At 29.5% G+C, this 18,858-nt stretch overlaps 1 protein-coding gene across 3 annotated transcripts in view; it reads left to right on the top strand.

Moving 5' to 3' along the window:
* Window positions 1-18,858, top strand: part of LOC145304287 (uncharacterized) — a 72,022-nt gene that overhangs the window by 10,271 nt on the left and 42,893 nt on the right. For 2 of the 3 annotated variants that reach the window (XM_080146140.1, XM_080146139.1), the window contains one exon: window positions 5,389-5,418. The exons of the other annotated variant lie outside the window; for it this stretch is intronic. In XM_080146140.1, coding sequence (XP_080002266.1) covers window positions 5,389-5,418 — 30 coding nt within the window. The remainder of the gene's footprint in view (window positions 1-5,388; window positions 5,419-18,858) is intronic. 3 annotated transcript variants of the gene reach the window in all.

The following is an 18,858-nucleotide window of genomic DNA, read 5'->3' as shown; positions in this document are numbered from 1 at the left end:
CTTGACCTAAAAAACCTATATTTTGATATATTACAAGATATATATTAGAAAAAATGCACTTAACCCCTGCGGGCCACCAACCTAGCCCGCTGGGGCTAGCTTCGCTTCAGATTAGTCTAATGCTTATTTTAGCTCTAAATTTGAGTTCCTTGACCTAAAAAACCTATAATTAGATGTATCACAACATATGTATTTGGAAAAATGCACTTAACCCCTGCAGGCCACCCACCTAGCCCTCTGGGGTTGGTCCCCGACTTGCTGAATCATCTTAAATAATGTCCATATGAATAGATACAGTGTATGTAAGTTAAAACCCTAAGAAAAAACAATTTAAGGTAAGTTTCCAAATCAAAATAGACCAAAAAAAGCCTAAAAACCCCATTTCCGCAGGGTTTTTCTTACTTAACCTAACCTTAAAATAAAAAATTTTGGATTTTTTTGCCATTTAGATGTAATACCTATAGGACTAGGCTTATATACCAAGTTTGAAGGGTCTAACTAAATTTTTAGACCATTTTGCTCACGGATTACGAATAAATGTCATTACGCCCCCCCCCCCTTATGTCAGAATTTTTTCTGAACTCTTCCTTATTTTCTAAAGTGTCTTGAAAATTATTTAATTAATCAAGATGACACATTACACAATAAGGACGTTTTAATTCAACATTATTTATTTTATTTACTGTCACATTAATGTGTAAATCTACACATATATATTAATATGTGGAAAAAATACAAAATGACGCATTGAAACAACCATAATTTTTATATTTAATCAGGCATTAATTTGTAATTTCTTTTTTTAAGAAAAATAATGGCAAATAAAAAACAATTAATGACATATTAATAAGTCATTTTCTTTTAATACGTCACAAAAAAGACGTATTGAAAATTAACGACATGTCAATGCAACATTTCTAAAGAAACAAAACCACTTTAGTAGATGCTGGGTACTGTATGACGTCATTTTTTAGGCACTGTAAGCTGCTTATTATTTACAAAATAATTTTTCTAAAAACAAGAATGACATCATCCATAAAGCGGAGCTCTAAAATCTGACGGTAGAGTGCTAAATGTCCTAATGGAAGCAGCTTATAGTGCCTAATGAAATATGACGTCATACAATACAATTGACCAATGATAGGCCAGTATATATATTACCATAAAGTCTATAATACAAATTTAACATTTTAATTTTTTAGCTTTTTTCAAAAAAGAATTTTAAACATAATCATATTACTAATCATATAATCAAATTATCCTTTAGTTATAATTCCTAAGGCCATTAGGCATAATAATAGAAGCAAACATCATGTTTTATAAATCACTAATATGGAAGCTTTATTTAGACTTTAATATGATATGGAATATTAAGTGCATTTAACTCTATATTTGTTATGGATGTTATTATCCTTGTTATTATTGTATAAATACAAGAACAACAAGGCCATTATTATCATTTTCAAATTCAAAGAAAGTGAAATAGAAAAAGCTGAAAAATTGGCAGATATTGTCAATTTTTAAAATTTGCATTCGACTTAGGTGCAAAAGCAATTGCCATATTTCTTTATTTATACACATTTATATAATAGTTAGGTACAGGAATGGATTATGGTGTAAAAGGAGAGAACTTGTTGTCATCTATATTTTGTATTTTGTTTTAATATTGTTATCACGCTGCAACGCCCCTTGAGTGCTTCTAGGGTCACATAAGGTGAAGGGGGATTTGAATTAGAAAAAAACAAAAATATATGTTTTGAGGATAATTTTTCTAGGGGCCCACAAAAATCCATTCGGTTATCTAACTATTAGATAGAACAACATTACAACAGCACTAACAACTTGTTGTGTCCCTTTTCTTCCGCAACACAACCCCAAATCTGCATTGGGTTTCATATACTTAACATATCAACATCTATTAAAACCGAAGCTCAACAAATCAGACAAACGACCATTCACGCATATATAAAAGTAACAATGCATTCAATATTCAACAAGTCTAAACAACAAAAATTTCGTGTAAATAAATTCCAAAATAACTAGAATACATAATTTGGATATTCTTACATTTCAAGATTTTACTAAAGAGAAACTTAGATCTGATAGAAAAAAAATCGTCCTAGGACATATTTTTCTGAGAGAATCTGATAAATAGGTTAACAATAGCTTCGCTCAGTAGCAACAAAATAAGAAAAGAAGATGTATAATATAGAGAATGAAGTAAAAGGGAAGGTGCAGTTTTGCTGTTGTAATAATATTTAGCAGTTTTATAATGTGAAATTTTGCGGAATTGATTGAACACCACAATGATTATTGTTGCAATATTATGCTGAAATAAAGATTAATGTTAAATTTAAACTTGAATGGCCCCTCGAGTTCGTTTCTTTAAGTTTTGAACAATTGTGCATTTTGTTCTTTAACAAAACAAAACAAAAGACAGTTTTGAGAATCTTACAATTTTAACAAGGACAATTGCATTCGATATTGGACATTGGTTTAAGAAATATTAATGTGTAATTTGTGAACGTTTTGGCCAGTGGATTTGGATTTAGTGTTTACTTTCAAAGAGCTTAGCGAGCACAGAACACAGAAGCTTGTTGTTGAAATAAGTTGAATAAGGGATGAATGGTGTATTTTTTTCTTTATGTCTAACACCTAAATCCAATAAAACTTAACCTAACCTTATATAAAGTATAAAAGAAATACAAGTAAAACTTCGCACCATATTTTCTAGTTTTTTTTTAAAAATTGATGGGAGTTACTGTGCTTGAAAGAAACTTTGAGGGAAACAACTTCCAGTTAATTTGACTAATATCTAACACGACATACATACAAATATCAAACATTACTACAAAAAACTTATAACTATGTTTAAATATTGTGCAAGATAATCATTATTTATAACAAATCTAAATTCTTATCTTTAAAAATAATCTATTATGTTAAATGTATTATTATCTAATCCATCCAGAATAATATTTTTCTTTTTCAAAAATATTAAAAATAATTTTTGTATTTTCCCAAAATGTCTTTGTTTCCGAATAAATTCTGTTGGATAAGAACCGGTTCTCAGCTATACTAAAAAATCATATATAGCCTCGTTTTACATACAAGTTTTCCCGAATATTAAAATTTTTTGACACGGCCCTTCAACCCCTCGTGGCTAACAAAACTGATTTTTTTTTGTATTTTAACATCCGTGGAAATCTGTCTGTAATACGTTGCAATGATAAATATTATGATTTCTTAAGTGAAACACTATTTTTTTGAGAAAGAAAAATATGTAACCAAAATCTTAAATATTATTAAGGGGATGCTAGATCTTTTGAACAATAATAAAAAATATTCTTTTTCTATTAAAGGAAATAATATAAAAGAAAAAGTTTGTGTCCCAGTCGACTCAATGTATAAAAAAGGAAAAAAATCGAGAAAGTAGAAAAAAAAGTTTGAGAGAGAAAACTTAGATTATTTCCATCTTTTACTTTCTCCCAGGGTGGGACGGGACATTGGGCTGTATATTTAAGTGGTACCTAAAGTTTTATAATTTATTCTCTGATTTGCAGCCTCAAATCGTTGAATAATTTTGTCTAATCATGATTGGTTGTTTTCTAATTGGAAGTGTCCAAACGTTTACCTACAAAAGTGATGGTTTTGTCTTTCAAAATTGAGATTTTACATTAATTTATCAGCATTGTCCTATCCCCTAAGATCCCTGACGACTTTTCTTACGCATTGAGACATAAAAGTTGTTTATGAGAGTACTATTCAGTACATTGATAGCCTAAACAAAAAGTTTACAATTTTACATATTGTCTTTTTTAGTGAAGAAGCTACTCTATATTTTACTTTGTCTGTCCACCAGTCAGTAACACTATGAGAGAATTGTGATTTTCTAGCCTGCTATTTAAGAGAAATTTTAATTTAAGAGAAATTTTCAGTAAAGATTCCTATGGCAGGTGTCTTGTTTTTTCCGTCTATCCGTCGTTCAAAAGACAAAAATTATAATTTTAAAATATTTTTGCCGAATTCTTTCTATTTGTTTATGACAATTCAACATCTGCACTATAATCCATATTGTCCATTTATGTTTGTGCTTCGCTACTAAGGGATGTTGTCTATGTCATCCTTTGAAAATATAAATTAAAACATTTTTTTAAACTGGCATCCTTGCCTCTAGGAGTATAATTATTGGGTTAAGTGTTGCTAGTCAAAAAACACATAAAGTCCTATGCTAAGCTTCCCTAATAAGCAAATATCATAACTTTTTCTGTAACTTTTAAGATTCTTTGAATAAAAAAAACATTTTTTTATAATACTAAAATTTGTTTTGCATGAAACACCAAACGTTTATGCCTAAATTGATATTACAAATAATATTTTAGTTTTATCATAAATGCTTTTCTTACTTTTGTAATAGAAAAAATTTATTTAATTTATTTTCTCTTGATAAAGATTCTCTTTTTTATTACATTTCTTAGATTCCATTCCAACATTCTCCACACATACTCAATTCTCCTTGTCAATATGAGAGAAAAAATAATTTGATGCATTGTCCAATTGTGTATGTTTATGCAGGGAGGGAGTGGACATTTGGCTGTTTATCATAATAGTCCCCTAAGTTTTTTAATAACATTTTAATTTTTGATGGCTTAATAACTTTGTTGACTTTAATTGAATTTTAGAAAAGGGTAATTTTGTGTATTATCATTGTGGATGTATATCAAATTATCGGTCATTATCTTATCTCTTCAGATCCCAGGTATGTATATGTTCTTGGGCGCCTATTAAAGATTGTGTAATCATCAAATATATTACTCTTTTTATTATCATGCAATCTTATAAGGATCTTCAGCTGCAGCCACCATTTCTAAAAAATGGCCGAAAAATTCATTGTCTTAAGACAGCTGTCAGAAATCCACTAAAATATAAATCTTTTTATGATAATGAGAATATTAAATTGCAGCATTTAAGCAACCAATTAACTTTTGCTGTTTTAATTCCAATAAGTTCCTCTTATTTAAATATCAAATTACCTTATTTTAATAACTAGTGAATTTTGCACTAGCCTCTAGAGGCAAAGCCTAAAAAATGCATTTGAAGGAGGGTTATAATTTTTTTCCTCATTTTAAAGAATAAGAAACATTCCATTGACCATTGCTCAACTTCTCTCAAACTAGTAAAAACAATCAGCCCAGCCATTTACAGGATCTTAATAAACATACATATTTAATATTGTGTTGTGTATGATTTATGACTAGAACACTACAATTTCCTTGTCATATAATTGTCATCATTTTAAAATTTTATGAATTTGATTAAGTTGAAAGTTAAATCTAGCATCCCTTTGATCTTCTTTGTATTAATAATTATTCAATTTTTCTTGAATAGCCAATGGCATTCAACAAACTGTATTTGAAGGTAACTATTTTTAGATCAAAAGCGTCAAATAAACCCCAATATTCCAAAAATTGGGTGCAAGCTTCCAGTAAGATGCGCTTATTAGGTCAAACTGTACTTAATTTTTATCAAACTCATAGTATAATTAAACTGATAAGTGAGAACAGTTTAATCTAATAAGCGTATGTGACTGAAAGCTTGCTACTAACTCTACGGAATATTGCAAAAAAAATGATGCTCTTTATATTTTTGTTAAAACACATATTGGTGAAATAGTTTTTTTTTCTGAACTTTTATATTAAATTTTATCAAGATGTGTTTTTATGAGTTACATGTCCTAAATCCCATTATACATAGGCATGTTAATGTTTTTATAATAATCTTAATGTAAATAACTTAGTTAAAGTTTATCTTTAAAAGATAAAAGAATTATTAATCTCTTTTTCATAATGAATACCTATGATTTATCATATTAAAAGTCAATCATTGATTTGGCTTCTTAATATTTCATTAACTTCAAATAATATCTTGGCGTTCAGAAAACACATATAATTTTGTACATAATATATTTAGTTATTTTCTTGAATTAGATTCTGAATTAGAATTGAAATTGAAGGAATTCATAAAATAAAAAGCTTACTTTCATATTTAGTTCTGATTCAGCAAGTCTATATAGTTCTATATTTGTTACTAAATTTAATTTAGAAGTTTATATAATTTTATGTAAATAGAATTGTTCCATTATTTAATATGTTTAATCCTAAATATTACTTCAGGCATGATATTAAACCCATAAATGTTAAATAACTAGTTAAATCTTATTTTGTTACATGCAATGTAAATCTTCCAAGACAAGACTATAATAGTTTACATGATGTTAATCCTATATTGATAATTTAATATTTTAAGGCATGAAACTTTTAATAATATTAGAATATTTTCCCTAATACTATTTTCTACTTTTTTTTGTTTGTTTGAAGCTTCTGAAAAGAGAAAATTGGAGTTACATGGCTCTTAATAAAGATAGATGGTTATTTTTTGAAAGACAAAATATAAAGTTATGAATTATTATTTATTTATCTTAATGATGTGGGTAATGATTTAATGACATAATATTATGATACAACTAAGTGTTGTATGTTTACCAATATTGCTTTCCAGGGGGGAAAGGTATTGTGTATATTAGTGTATTCCATCTGATAATTTTTCATGGAAAGCATATCCTCAACATCAGAGTAAAACACTGGAGGGGGAAGGGATTAAATAACTGTATGACCCCTTTTTGACGACCCTGTGCTGACTTTGAATTACGTCTTTGAAAATCAACTAATAGCCTCGGAAATATTAACACAGCCTAGTGTCTATAAAAGAGCAAAAACAATTTGATATCAAACGAAAAAGATCTTTGAAGAGGGGATCCAGGTAGTTGTTTGGTTATACACTTACACTATAAAATCTATTTCTTAACTTAAGTTAGAATAAACAACCGTTATTAAGAAGTAAATGAAGTTATACAATAACATTCTAGTGACTAAACCTCTAGTATTGGAGGTAAAAATAACAGAAGCATAGCCAAGAGAGATATAAACACTTATATTCTAAAATAAAAAATAGCCGTCTTTTGATCTATTTCAATCTTACCTATTATTGAAACCTCTAACTATTCTGTGGCCAAATAGATAAAGACTACTAGTTTAAATGTATAATAGAATTTTATTCGTCGGACTAATCTAATATCAAATTTTGTCTATTAGAATATAAAATAAATTAGGACAAGATAGGCTTCTGGAGATTTTTAGTAGATTCTCCTGCTCGGCCGTGGAGCAAATATCTATGCCAATTTTTCAATTTCGGCCCTCAAAGTATTAGCCCTCGCTTTTTAACAGTGTACTTTATTTTTTTTATTATACCATAGTCCTTAATTAGTGGGACCAGGTGGTGTTATACTCAGGTCCCCCTGCCAAATACGCTATTTCCGTAGAAATGCTTTACCAATGAGCTGGACAACAGCCAAATTAGTGTCAATGCATTTCAGCAAAAAAACGTTTTTTTTTCGGATTCTATTCAAAATAGACACATTTTTTGTGAAGATTTATTATTCAAACAAAAAACCGGTGTATAATTTTTATAGTTCGTATGTCTGTCACTTTGCTACAGCAAAAATGAGAAATATTTTTTGAAGGGTTTTGTGATTCATGATAATTTATTCTTATTATTCAACTATTTAATGTCAAATTCCATTTCTAATAATATTGTCAAAGTTATAAAAGTGGGAAATATTTAATGTCTACGTAGATATATGGTAAAAAACAAATATCCATTAATAGGAAGCAAGTCTTTTAAAAATACTATTGATATCACCCAAAGAATCTATTTTTAATCCATGGTTTATGCTAAATTAATAAAAATTCTGCGGTTTTGTTATTTTTCCCAAAGTCATGGGGAAAAACCTTATTTATCCAGCCATGCATGGTAATAATATAAATCTAGGACACTGGAAAATAAATCGGGGAGGTACATTCTGAAAAAGTAATTGATAGGTAAGATTTTTATCCTTGCCCAACCCCTGCTGGGAATAACCAGTACCCAAAATAATCTATAATATAATCTGACATATATTAATGAACAAACTAAAAAAACTACCTCCCCCTTACTTTTAATTTATTTTAAAAATAAGGTGTGGGGGGGGGGGGGGTGGCTACTAGTGATCAACAGGGTTATTTTGTCTGATAGTATCAAGAACAAAATAAATGTCAATAAATTCAGACAAAACAGAAATGGTTTTGTGTAATTTCTTAATTCTATTTACAGAAAGGGTAATTTTTATAGGAGCTACGATTCTTGAAAATCATTTTAGTCTCATAAAACATGGTTGAATAGTTAAAGTAGGTCATTAATACTTCAACTGTGCTTAAAAATTTTGAGAATAATTATTTAAATTTTTGTAAGAAATTGTTTCCGTACACTGCAAAGGTGCTCTAACCCTGCGGGAATCTATCTCTATGGAATACTATCCCCGTGGGTTATTTCTAACCTAAACTAACCTTACCCTAATAAAGCATCTAAAATACTTTTTTTATCAAAAAAGTTTAATTGTGGTAATATAAGCCATCAATCTTTCAATATATTTTTCTTTGGTTTTGAAGGGGGGTGGGTTACTGTATATTATTCTTAATTACCTACAACGATATATAAACAAAAAAATATATAATCAACAGATACATATATACTTTTATCAGGCATAAAAGAATAGGAGTTTTGAGTACCATTAAAAATTTTTTATTTAATTTTATAGAAATATTTTAAAATCTAGAATTGTCAAAGATGAAAAAAATGTTTTTAATATCCATATCTAGTTTAAACTACTACTTTTATTATTACTTTTTCCTATATTACAACAATGTTTTGGCAACAAATAAGAAAATAATATCGAGGATAGGCAAAGGTTTTCTGTAATATTATTTTGTTAATCCTATTTCAGGGGGAAATGTTATAGATCCCCCTTGGAAAGGATTTTTTTTTTTTTGGGGGGGGGTTAAATAAGCTACCCCCCTTCCTTGATTATGTGTCTTCAGAAGGCTCCTCGGAATAGGGTTGAATAAAGCAGATGACGTCCGTAGAGTAGCAATACTTCTCTATAAATGCACCATGTTATACATTCTTCCAAAAACTGGCCTGCAACGATCCAATACTTTCACGCTTACATGGCACTACAAGGATTTAATTCTTGAAGATTTGTACATTTACTGAGTATGCCCTAAAAATTCTTATATTTTTACCATAATAAAACCTTTATTTGACCTTATTATTTTCTTGTATAAATTATATCTTGTTATTAACATATAACAGGTTATTTACGATTGTGATTAATTACCTCTTTAGATTAAGTAGGTAATTAGATATAAGCAAATAATAGAAAAAAATAAGGAATATAATATATATAATGTCCGTAAGTACCGCAGCAATAAAAAATCTGTCTTCATGTAGCGTAGAATGCCAACCGCTGAACTGATATGGTTCTCCTTTACTGTGACGCTTCTTTTAGGCCCAGGGAAGGTTTATAACTATTTTTTACTTATCCCCCCCCTCTCGCCAAGAGACAACGCTCCATAAAATGATCTCCTATCATTTAAAAAAGTTGTTTTTTATAGTAAAGTGAAGGGTGGATAAAATATATTAATTTATGTAATTTAAAGCAGTTAATATCTCGCTATTAATAAGAAAAAAGTCAAAGAACTATAAATATATCTAGAGAAAATTAGATATAAAGAGTGCTATATAAAATTAAGAGTTAATAGGTTGTATCAGACTAGTAATAGACACGATAATTTCATTATACCAATATATTATGCAGCCTTACCCAGGGAGGGAGAGGAAATTAGAATTTAATTCTTACTGGTACCCAAAGTTATTTCTTTTAAAAATTGTTGGTATAAAAACATTGGAGACTTTTAAGTACTGATAACTTTTTACCAATTGTTTTCTTCTACAGAAGGGTAATTTTGTTTATCATCATTGGATATGTACATATATTTATCATTAATTGTCTTATCCCTTTAATTTCACTGACTTTTGAGTTTCATGGAACTAGGTTGAAAATTAGAGAAAAATACATTTTTCTTGAAAACCAACTTTTTTACAAAGCGGCTAATTCCATCCCAAAGAGTGATAAACAAAATTAGATATTTCGTAGAATAAAATAATTGGTTTTAATTTTCGGACTTTTTTCGTCGAAACAAAGCAAATTAAGATTTAATAAAGGTACCAAAAGATATCAAGCAAAAAATAATAAAACGTGTTTATTAAACTTTGAATACTTGAATAATTTTCAGTCCAAAGTCCCCTCCCTGACTATAGTTGCCATAAAACAGTTAAAGTGAACATAACTTTGTTATAATGTAACTGCGCCTCTAGAAATTTCAGGGATCTCGAGGGATAAGACATTGGACTTTAAATTGATGTACATCCCCAATGATGAAAAATAAAATTACCCCTTTGTATATTAAAATTAAATGCTGGAACGTTTGCATTGAAATTCATTTAAAGTACCAAAGTTTATGAGGAAACATCTTTGGGCACCAGTTTAATACCCAGTCCATTGTCTCCTCCCTCCCAGATAAATGCATAACCCTGGATGTATATAATATATATAAATGTGTATCTATGTCTTTTCATCAAAATTACCACCTCCAAGTGCATAACTTTAATAGTCCTTCAACCTTTCTCTCTCACGGCCCTTTCTGAGATCTTAAATAACGTTATATCACAGCACAAAATATTATATTAAAACTAAATATTCTAATGTGACATTACTGGGTGTCAATTTCTTCGTAACTGCAATGTTTCCACTATATTTTGCGTAGTTGAGCATTTTTTGTGCATAAAAAATATAACACTTTCTAACTTGTTTTATCAAAAACTTAAAAATTTCTAATTTGATAATTACTCATTTTGATTACATTGGTACACACAGTTTTATAAACAACGTTATCTTATTTGTTGGCTTAAAAACTTTGGGTACTTTTATTAGATTTCGATTGGTTAGTTTTACCTAATATATACAATGTATAATTTAGTTTATTATCATGAGAGATGTACATCAAATTATTTGCTATTGTCTTATCCCTTTAGATCACTTATTTAATTAAACTGTATAAGGATTATACTATTCTATAATAGAGAGGAACAAAATGTCTAAAAAATCAGCCATAAGACGTCATAGAAATGACGGATTATCCATCTCTTTTTTAAGGAACATAAAATTTTGGTTTTTTAAACACTTTACTAAAGTCAAACTGTCTGTAATTATAACAAACCACAGAGTTATTACTATCAAATACAATTTTCTGCCTGTACAAAAAGAACTCGCCAATCACAAGACCGGTTAGGTTTCCTTTGTCAAGATATCTTCGTAAAGGTGGTTAAAACTTATTTTTCCTCCAAATAAAACTTAATTACCTGTACAATAATACTTTTTAAAAAGCTGATTTGAAGTAAAATATTCTTTTTTCTGCCGGGGTAACATCCCTAACAATGGCTGCCCGGAAGTGCCTAGTTAAGTATCCAAGTCAATGTTTATAAGGGTAGGGAAGAATATTCTAAGAAATTCTGACCTGTCATTGGTTATTTAGTCTGTATATCGGCCTATCACTAGTAATTTGTATTGAATTATGTCATATAAACTATAAACAGCTTCTTCTACGCGAAAGTTTCCATATAAATATTAATATATTAATAACATTCACTTAAAACCAGGAAGGAATGGGACATTAGACTATAAATTAAACTGTTATCTCAAGTTTGATAAACTATAATCAATATTCGATGGCTTGATAGTCTTGGGTTCTTTACACAAATCTTGATTGCTTGGTCTAAACTATCAATTAAACATTAATTTCAATCGGCAGGAGAGTTAGTTTGTTAATCATCATTAAGGATGTATATCACTTTATCGTCCATTGTCTTATCCCTTCCGCCTTCCATTTACTTTTTTTTTTTACAGATGCCTTGTCTCTACCTTATATGTACACATATAGAATGTTTTTTCCTTAATTAAAAACAACGATCTTTGGTAACAGTATTTACTGCTGATATTCTCTGTAGCTTTAAATCTCTAAAACGGCTCAATAGTCTCCTGCTTCCACAATAAAATTAAAATAATTTACAACACTTAAGTAGAGGATTATTAAAACAGCACAAAAAATTTAAAGTATATGGATTATTAAACAAAGAGGGTCCTTTTAATTATATGGTGCAATTAGCTATTGCTTGCATACTACTTATATATAAGTTCTCATGTAATCTTGCTAATTGAAAAAAAACTTTTGAAACAGAAAATTTTCTTGCTATTTAATCTATTTTTTAACAACAGATTTGAAAACTTATAAAATCTTATGATATAAAGTGGCAAGATTTTGTAAGTTAAGATCTTTTTAACCACTAAACCGATTAAGTTTTTCTTTTCTGAAATATCTTTTGGAATGTTTATTTTAGCTTCCAATACAAGGTTTGGGTTGGTTTTAGGCTATTTTCTTGCCCCTTCTTCACCTCTTTAAATACAGAGCCCTTAGAAGCTTGGGCTAAACCCTAGATAAAACAAAAAGCATGTTTGCAATTTACAAACACCCAACTACTAGTATAATAATTGGTAAAATTACTGCTGAAATGTATGAAAGGTTCTTGTATACAATCTCATATCCATTCTCTTATTCTCAATCTGTAGTTTGGGATTGTTAAGGTTTATTCCATATATTTGTATATCAGTGCATTGAACATTTCAGAAAATTATTAGTTATATTAAAGACATAGATATACGTTAAAGTGAATTAACTGAAAAAGTTACAGGTTTTTATAAAAAAAAACTAGTGGTATCGCCCCTAGCATCTAAAGGTTTAAAACCATTCCCAGACTTATAAAAATAAAATAGCTTAAAACCATCTTGGAACCTATAGGAAGCTATACTGTAAAGGAGAACCATACCAGTTCAGGGGGTACCGAGATCTTTCTCTAAAGATAAAAAGGCTTATTACTTTTTAAAATATATATATATTTTTCCTGCTTGGTGCTTTCCCTCAAAAGGCCTAGCGAGCAAAGAAACGTAATCTTCTTTAAAGAATAAATTAATAAAGGGGAGGGAGATTATTTATACCTTAACCCGGCGGGGACAACCTACACCCAATATAACCCAAACTAACTGACATAAAGTAAAAGACTAACACTGAAATAATCTTATTTTATTGAAAATAAAGTGGGGTGGGGGTTCTTTCCTCGACTAGGACTTTAAAGAAAAAACACCTAGCTTTATCCACACTGTACATGTTTTGAAATTGTTTAAAACATCCATTATTTGTATAGTAGTACTATACTATAAATATAATCAAATATAATCTAATTCTTGCTCGCAAAACACTGTATATACACTGTGGTTTTGAGGATTTTAACCAAATAAGTTGACTTTAATTATAGAGTTACATATCTAAGTGTCTTTTGAGAGTATAGCTTTTATATATTGAGGGTCTGTCCGTGCTAAAATGTTTTTTTTTTTGTTTTTAAAATTTTCTTGGCAATTCCTGTAATAGTAAGGCAAAGTTAAAAAAGCGTAGCAACATTATATTCTTTAACAGAAAGTCTGTATATTCATGTTTTTGGCCTTGTTTTTTCATTTGATATAATTATCCTACTCACATAATATCGAAAAATTTATGCCTATGACTTTAAGATATAATGCCATACGCGAATCATGTTAAGTTCATATTAAGTATTTCTTTTTTAATTATTTATTATATTATTTTGTTCAAATTTCCAATAAAGGGTTAAACATTAAATGCTCCATATTTATTTTCATTCTATAGAAGGGGTAGGTATGTTTTTAACAATTATTGTACGCAAATTTAAGCCCATTGTCTTATTCTTTAAGATATCTCATCTAATAAATCCTAATAAGCTGTTTAATAAGGGGGAAGGGATCAATTTTCGTCTAAAAATAATGGGAAAATGTTCACATTTTTATGGCTGAAATTATCCTATATTTTTTTTCAAGGTACAATTTATTGCAGAAATTTTATATTTCCTGTGCATCTTTGGGTTACATCTAGAGGTATTCGTATAATACTTCCAAAAAATTATATTATTAAATGAATTATTGTCATTACAGGAAGGTATTTGAGATGATAAGACAATGGTCGATTAATTTAAATACATCTTCGATGATTATGAACAAAATTACCCTTCTGTAGATTCAAATTATTGATTGAAGAATTTGGATATTTACAGTTTGAAACCAAGCAATAAAAATCAATTAGATACCCCATATTATTTAGCCAACTAATAAGATAACGCGGCCATGTTACTTTATAACTTTGGGTAACATATATATTACTAGCGGCTTCGCCCCTAGCCTCTAGGGGCTTTGCCCCAAGAGATGATAAGAAAAAAGTTGTGGTGAAATTCAAAAAATAAAAAAAATAAAAATAAGAAGGACCAAGGAAATCTTCTACAAAAAAAGGACCAAGGATATCTCCTACAAAAAAAATAAATTGGGGGGAATTTTTTTGTTTTTTTGGGGGTTGGGGGTATCCCAGCCCCCAAGAAAATAGCCTAAAACCACAACAGGGCCAGTGGGTATATTCCCTGAAGAGTTCAGTATTTACCGAGATCTTAAGGGACAGACAGACGGACAGACATCAAGCTACTTTGTATTATAGATATAGAGCCCTTGTAATAACAAGGATGACAGTCCGTCCATAAAAGCAAAACTCTAAAATCAGAAGGAAGGACAAACGAATAATAACTCTTGAAGAGTTTCAGAACTTAATAAGCAGAACATTGATTATCTAAATTGTACCTAATTGTAATAGGATTAATCATGCAAAGTTGAAATCGATAAGACAATTCCAACTTGCCTAAATTAATTAAAAGAGCTAATTTTTAAGGTCGGACCGACTAATAATTATAGAAAAGCTTCGCTTTTAAAAATCTACAAGAAGGGCAAAAATTGAATTAACATGGCTATAATTGTCTTTTAACGACTTTATTTCTCTGTTTTGTAATAACAAAATGGTTTAGGACACATTACCTTTTTCCTTTTAAACTAAGTAAAACCTTTTTACATCTCTTCGTTTATCTCTTTTTAATAGCGAGACTTTTCTACATTAATGGCAGGTCCGTTAGTAAGCATATATCTAAAGGTATAAGACAATGGTCGAAAAGTTGATGTACATCCCGAATGAAGATACAAAAAATTACCTCTTTTGTAGATTCAATTAGAGGTTGAAACGTTTTGACACTCAACTTAATAAACCAACCGAACCAATCAAAATGCAATAGAAGCCCCCAAAGTTGTAAAGCAAACGAATAAAAAATATAAAACTTTGGGGGCTAGTGTAATAAACAGCCCAATGTCCCCTCCCACCCTGGTTAGTAAGTCTACCCGGAACAGAAAGCACAAAGATTTTCAATTCGTCTAATTTAAAAATATTGTATTTTATAAATGATGTTTATTATCAAGGGATGTTGATTTCTGAAAATATTGGTTGTAAAGTTTGACACTACTAGTTTAGAACCAAACAATCAAAATTCTACAAATCTTTTTAGCCAACGAATAAGTCAACTTATTTATAAAACTTAGCGTACCTGTGTACTTTACAGTCCAATGTCCCCCTCCGTTAGATCATATAGGAAAAGTACACCAAAACTTGAAGCGCATCCGCTCGTCGTCGGGGAGATGATAGGTTCGAATCTAAACTTTATACTGCTGCTGTCTCAGTTGGGCGACATTAATAGTTAGAGTAGGGGAATGCCTTGGCACATAAACTGGCGCAACTCATTACCATGCAATTGCACAGTTAGGACTTCTGAGACAAAGGTCGTGCAATCAAAGGTTTGGTTATCTGCTGTATGTTACTGAACCTAATTTATTTAGGTTTAATCTAAGGAGAATCCTACCCTTACGAGGTAAGGAAAAAACAAAACAAAAACGGTTTTCTACCTAACAGCCATTTTCGAGATCTTAAAGTCTTAATATTTTAAGCTTTCTCTAAAAGTTGATATTACTTTCCATAACCTTGTACATTGAAAATGTTTTGGTTGTGTTCCAGAGACTTAGCACTTAGCACTTTTCTGTATTACATTGTTGTATTGGCATCCAAAGTTTCTCTGACTATAAGTTGAATTTAATACTTTTAATTATTCTTGATAGGTTGATTCAAACTAGAAGTATCTAACCTTTTCAACCAATAATTTTATACAATGTTAAGACTGGTGATTTTTTTTCATTATTGGATATGCCATGCATTGCACATTCAATAATTTCCAGTTGTCTCATCCCTTAAGGTACCGGCATATAACTAATAGACATGATATCTTATAGACTCCTTGGCACACGGTTTCAAAATTAATAAGGAAGGAGTAGGTTGCGCTAAAAATCCGTAAAGGTGAGAGTTTTAAGGCTTAAAGATAGTAGTAGAACAATAATATTCACTAAATATGTGTATTTCTTATTGAAAAGAACTATAGGCAATTTTTTTTAAAAAGTTAACATAGATTTTTATCCTTCTACTACTGTTTACTACGGATTTTTAGCGCAAACAAGTCCTCCCTTTGTCATGGTAAACACGGAGTATGAATGGTTTAAGTATGTTATGAAATTGGAGAAGTTATTTCAATGCCAATATCATTTGTCACAAAATCACAGTTAATACTAACGCATTTGCTCTACATCCAGAGACTAAATTTCAAGAGGCGTTATGAAAATCTTTTCAAAAATGAAGAACTTTATCAGCTCAGCTCAGTGGTTAGTGAAAATCTCTTTAGAACCAAGCATATAATCTTGGCGAAGTAACTTAGTGTCTACACACTTCAACGAAAATGTAATATCTGAAAATTTCCAATAATAATAAAAAGCGAGGGAGGATAAAAAAGGGAAAGAAGGACAGAAAGATATAATATAGAAAAATAACGTTACATTTATACAAAATATTATTATATATTTCATTCCATCTTCACAATAAAAATCTGCAACTTATCTGAAATGACAGCTGAGAGAATTACATAGCCTAAGGACTTAAGAACCAAAAAGTAAATTAAAAAGCAGCGTTGTTACTTATGATGGATGAACAGGCTGAAAAAGTGAATTATAGAGCACTTCGCTATTTAAAATGTAGAAAGATTTGATAACTTTTTTTGCAATCTGTGATTAAGTAAAGTTAATTTGTAGAATAGACACAAAGTAAAGGCTCTTAAAGAATAATGTCTAAAGACCTAAAGTCTTAACACTAAAACAGTCCAATAACAGTCGAAACAAATTATATTTTATTGTAATTATATTACATTGAATAACTATAATATTGACCCATTGAAAACTTTTGTCAATGGATAAAATATAAAGTATTTATTTCATTCTTCTCTAAATAATATTTATTTTCACCAGAGATAAAAGGTATAAGACAATAGTCATAATTGATAGAAGTCCCCAATGATGAGACACAAAATTAACCCCCTTTCTGTAGATTACAATCAATAATTGAAACGTTTAGTCACTTAACTTAATGAACCAACAAATTAAAAATGCATTTGAGTTCCAAGATATGTTAAGTGAATGAATAAGAAAACATTATTAGAAAACTTTGGGGACTTGTGTAATAAACAACCCAAAATTCCCATCTCTCCCTGATTATCACTCTCCAACTATGGACAAAGTAAAAGATTGCTGACAAAAAAATTAATGGTTGATAAGTTAAGACATTTCTAGTTTGGAACCAATTAAAATTCAACAAAAGTGCCTAAAGATATTGAACCAACAAATAAGATGACGTTTTTTTTATAAAACGTTGGTTACCAGTGTATTCCTCAGTCCCATAATTATCAAAATTATGAGAATTATTTAAATTTCTAATGGCATATATAATTTTAACTTACAGCATGTTGAATAGACCTGAGGTGGATTCTTAAAAAAAAATTTGCCCCACTAATCACTTAGTGGAGCAAAATTGTTTTCGTGAAAAATCCTTTAAAATCACATCAAAAATCTACAAAAATTAAATAAAATATTAGGTTAATAAAACTTCTATGATTTTGTTTAACTTTTGTATATTTTTAATGTGATTTTGGTGGATTTTTCACAAAAATAATTTTGCCTACTAAGTGATTAGTGGGACAATTTTTTTTAAGAATCCACCTCAGAAAACGGTTCCAGGGCAAACATAGGAGTCCCAAACGTCGGAGTGTTAAAATATTAATTTTATTAAGTATTTCTATACAGATATGGTAGTGTTAAGATATGAATAGAATAAAATGGGTTAGGTTAGGTTAAGTGTCCATTCCGAAGTTTGTCCACTCCGACGTTTGGGACTCCTGCGTTTGTCGTAGGATCCTAAAAACTTTCCTTAAAACTTTTCAAACTTTATTTGGATGGTATAAACAATTTAGTTATTAAACCCAAATGATTCAAAATATTTTCTATACTTTTTTTGAAAAATTGTTATTAACTGATTTGTTTTTTGTTCCTATCTTCAAAACATAATAAAAAATCCATTAATTTAAGTAAAAATCTGTTAGAGGGATATTAGAAAATTAAACTAGAAATTATAGAATAAAGACTTTTTAATTCCGGAACTTGCAAAGATTTATTTTAACGTTTTCTTATTAGTTGGCTCAACAACTTTGTGGACTTTAATTGAATTTGATTGGTTGGTTTATTAAGTTGAGTGTCCAAACGTTCAACCACTGCACTGATAGTAATCTACAGAAGGGATAATCTTGGGGATGAACATCAATTTATCGGCTATTGTCTTATCTCATTAGAACACTGATATTTATAGTGTTAGCTTTCAAGCATAAATTGAAACCTTTTCTAAATCTAGCTTAACCTTATAAAACGATTCTTTCCTTTTTCTACTACTCCATAAACTATAAATTATATACTAGACTAACTTGGTGTTGCTATAAAACCCCTGGCGGTTTCAC

The sequence above is a fragment of the Acartia tonsa genome, chromosome 13 (assembly GCF_053477335.1).
Source record: "Acartia tonsa isolate MP-2025a chromosome 13, ASM5347733v1, whole genome shotgun sequence".
NCBI classification, from domain to species: domain Eukaryota; kingdom Metazoa; phylum Arthropoda; class Copepoda; order Calanoida; family Acartiidae; genus Acartia; species Acartia tonsa.
The sequence above is the reverse complement of the archived record's forward strand: the minus strand, read 5'-3'. Positions and strand labels throughout refer to the sequence as shown.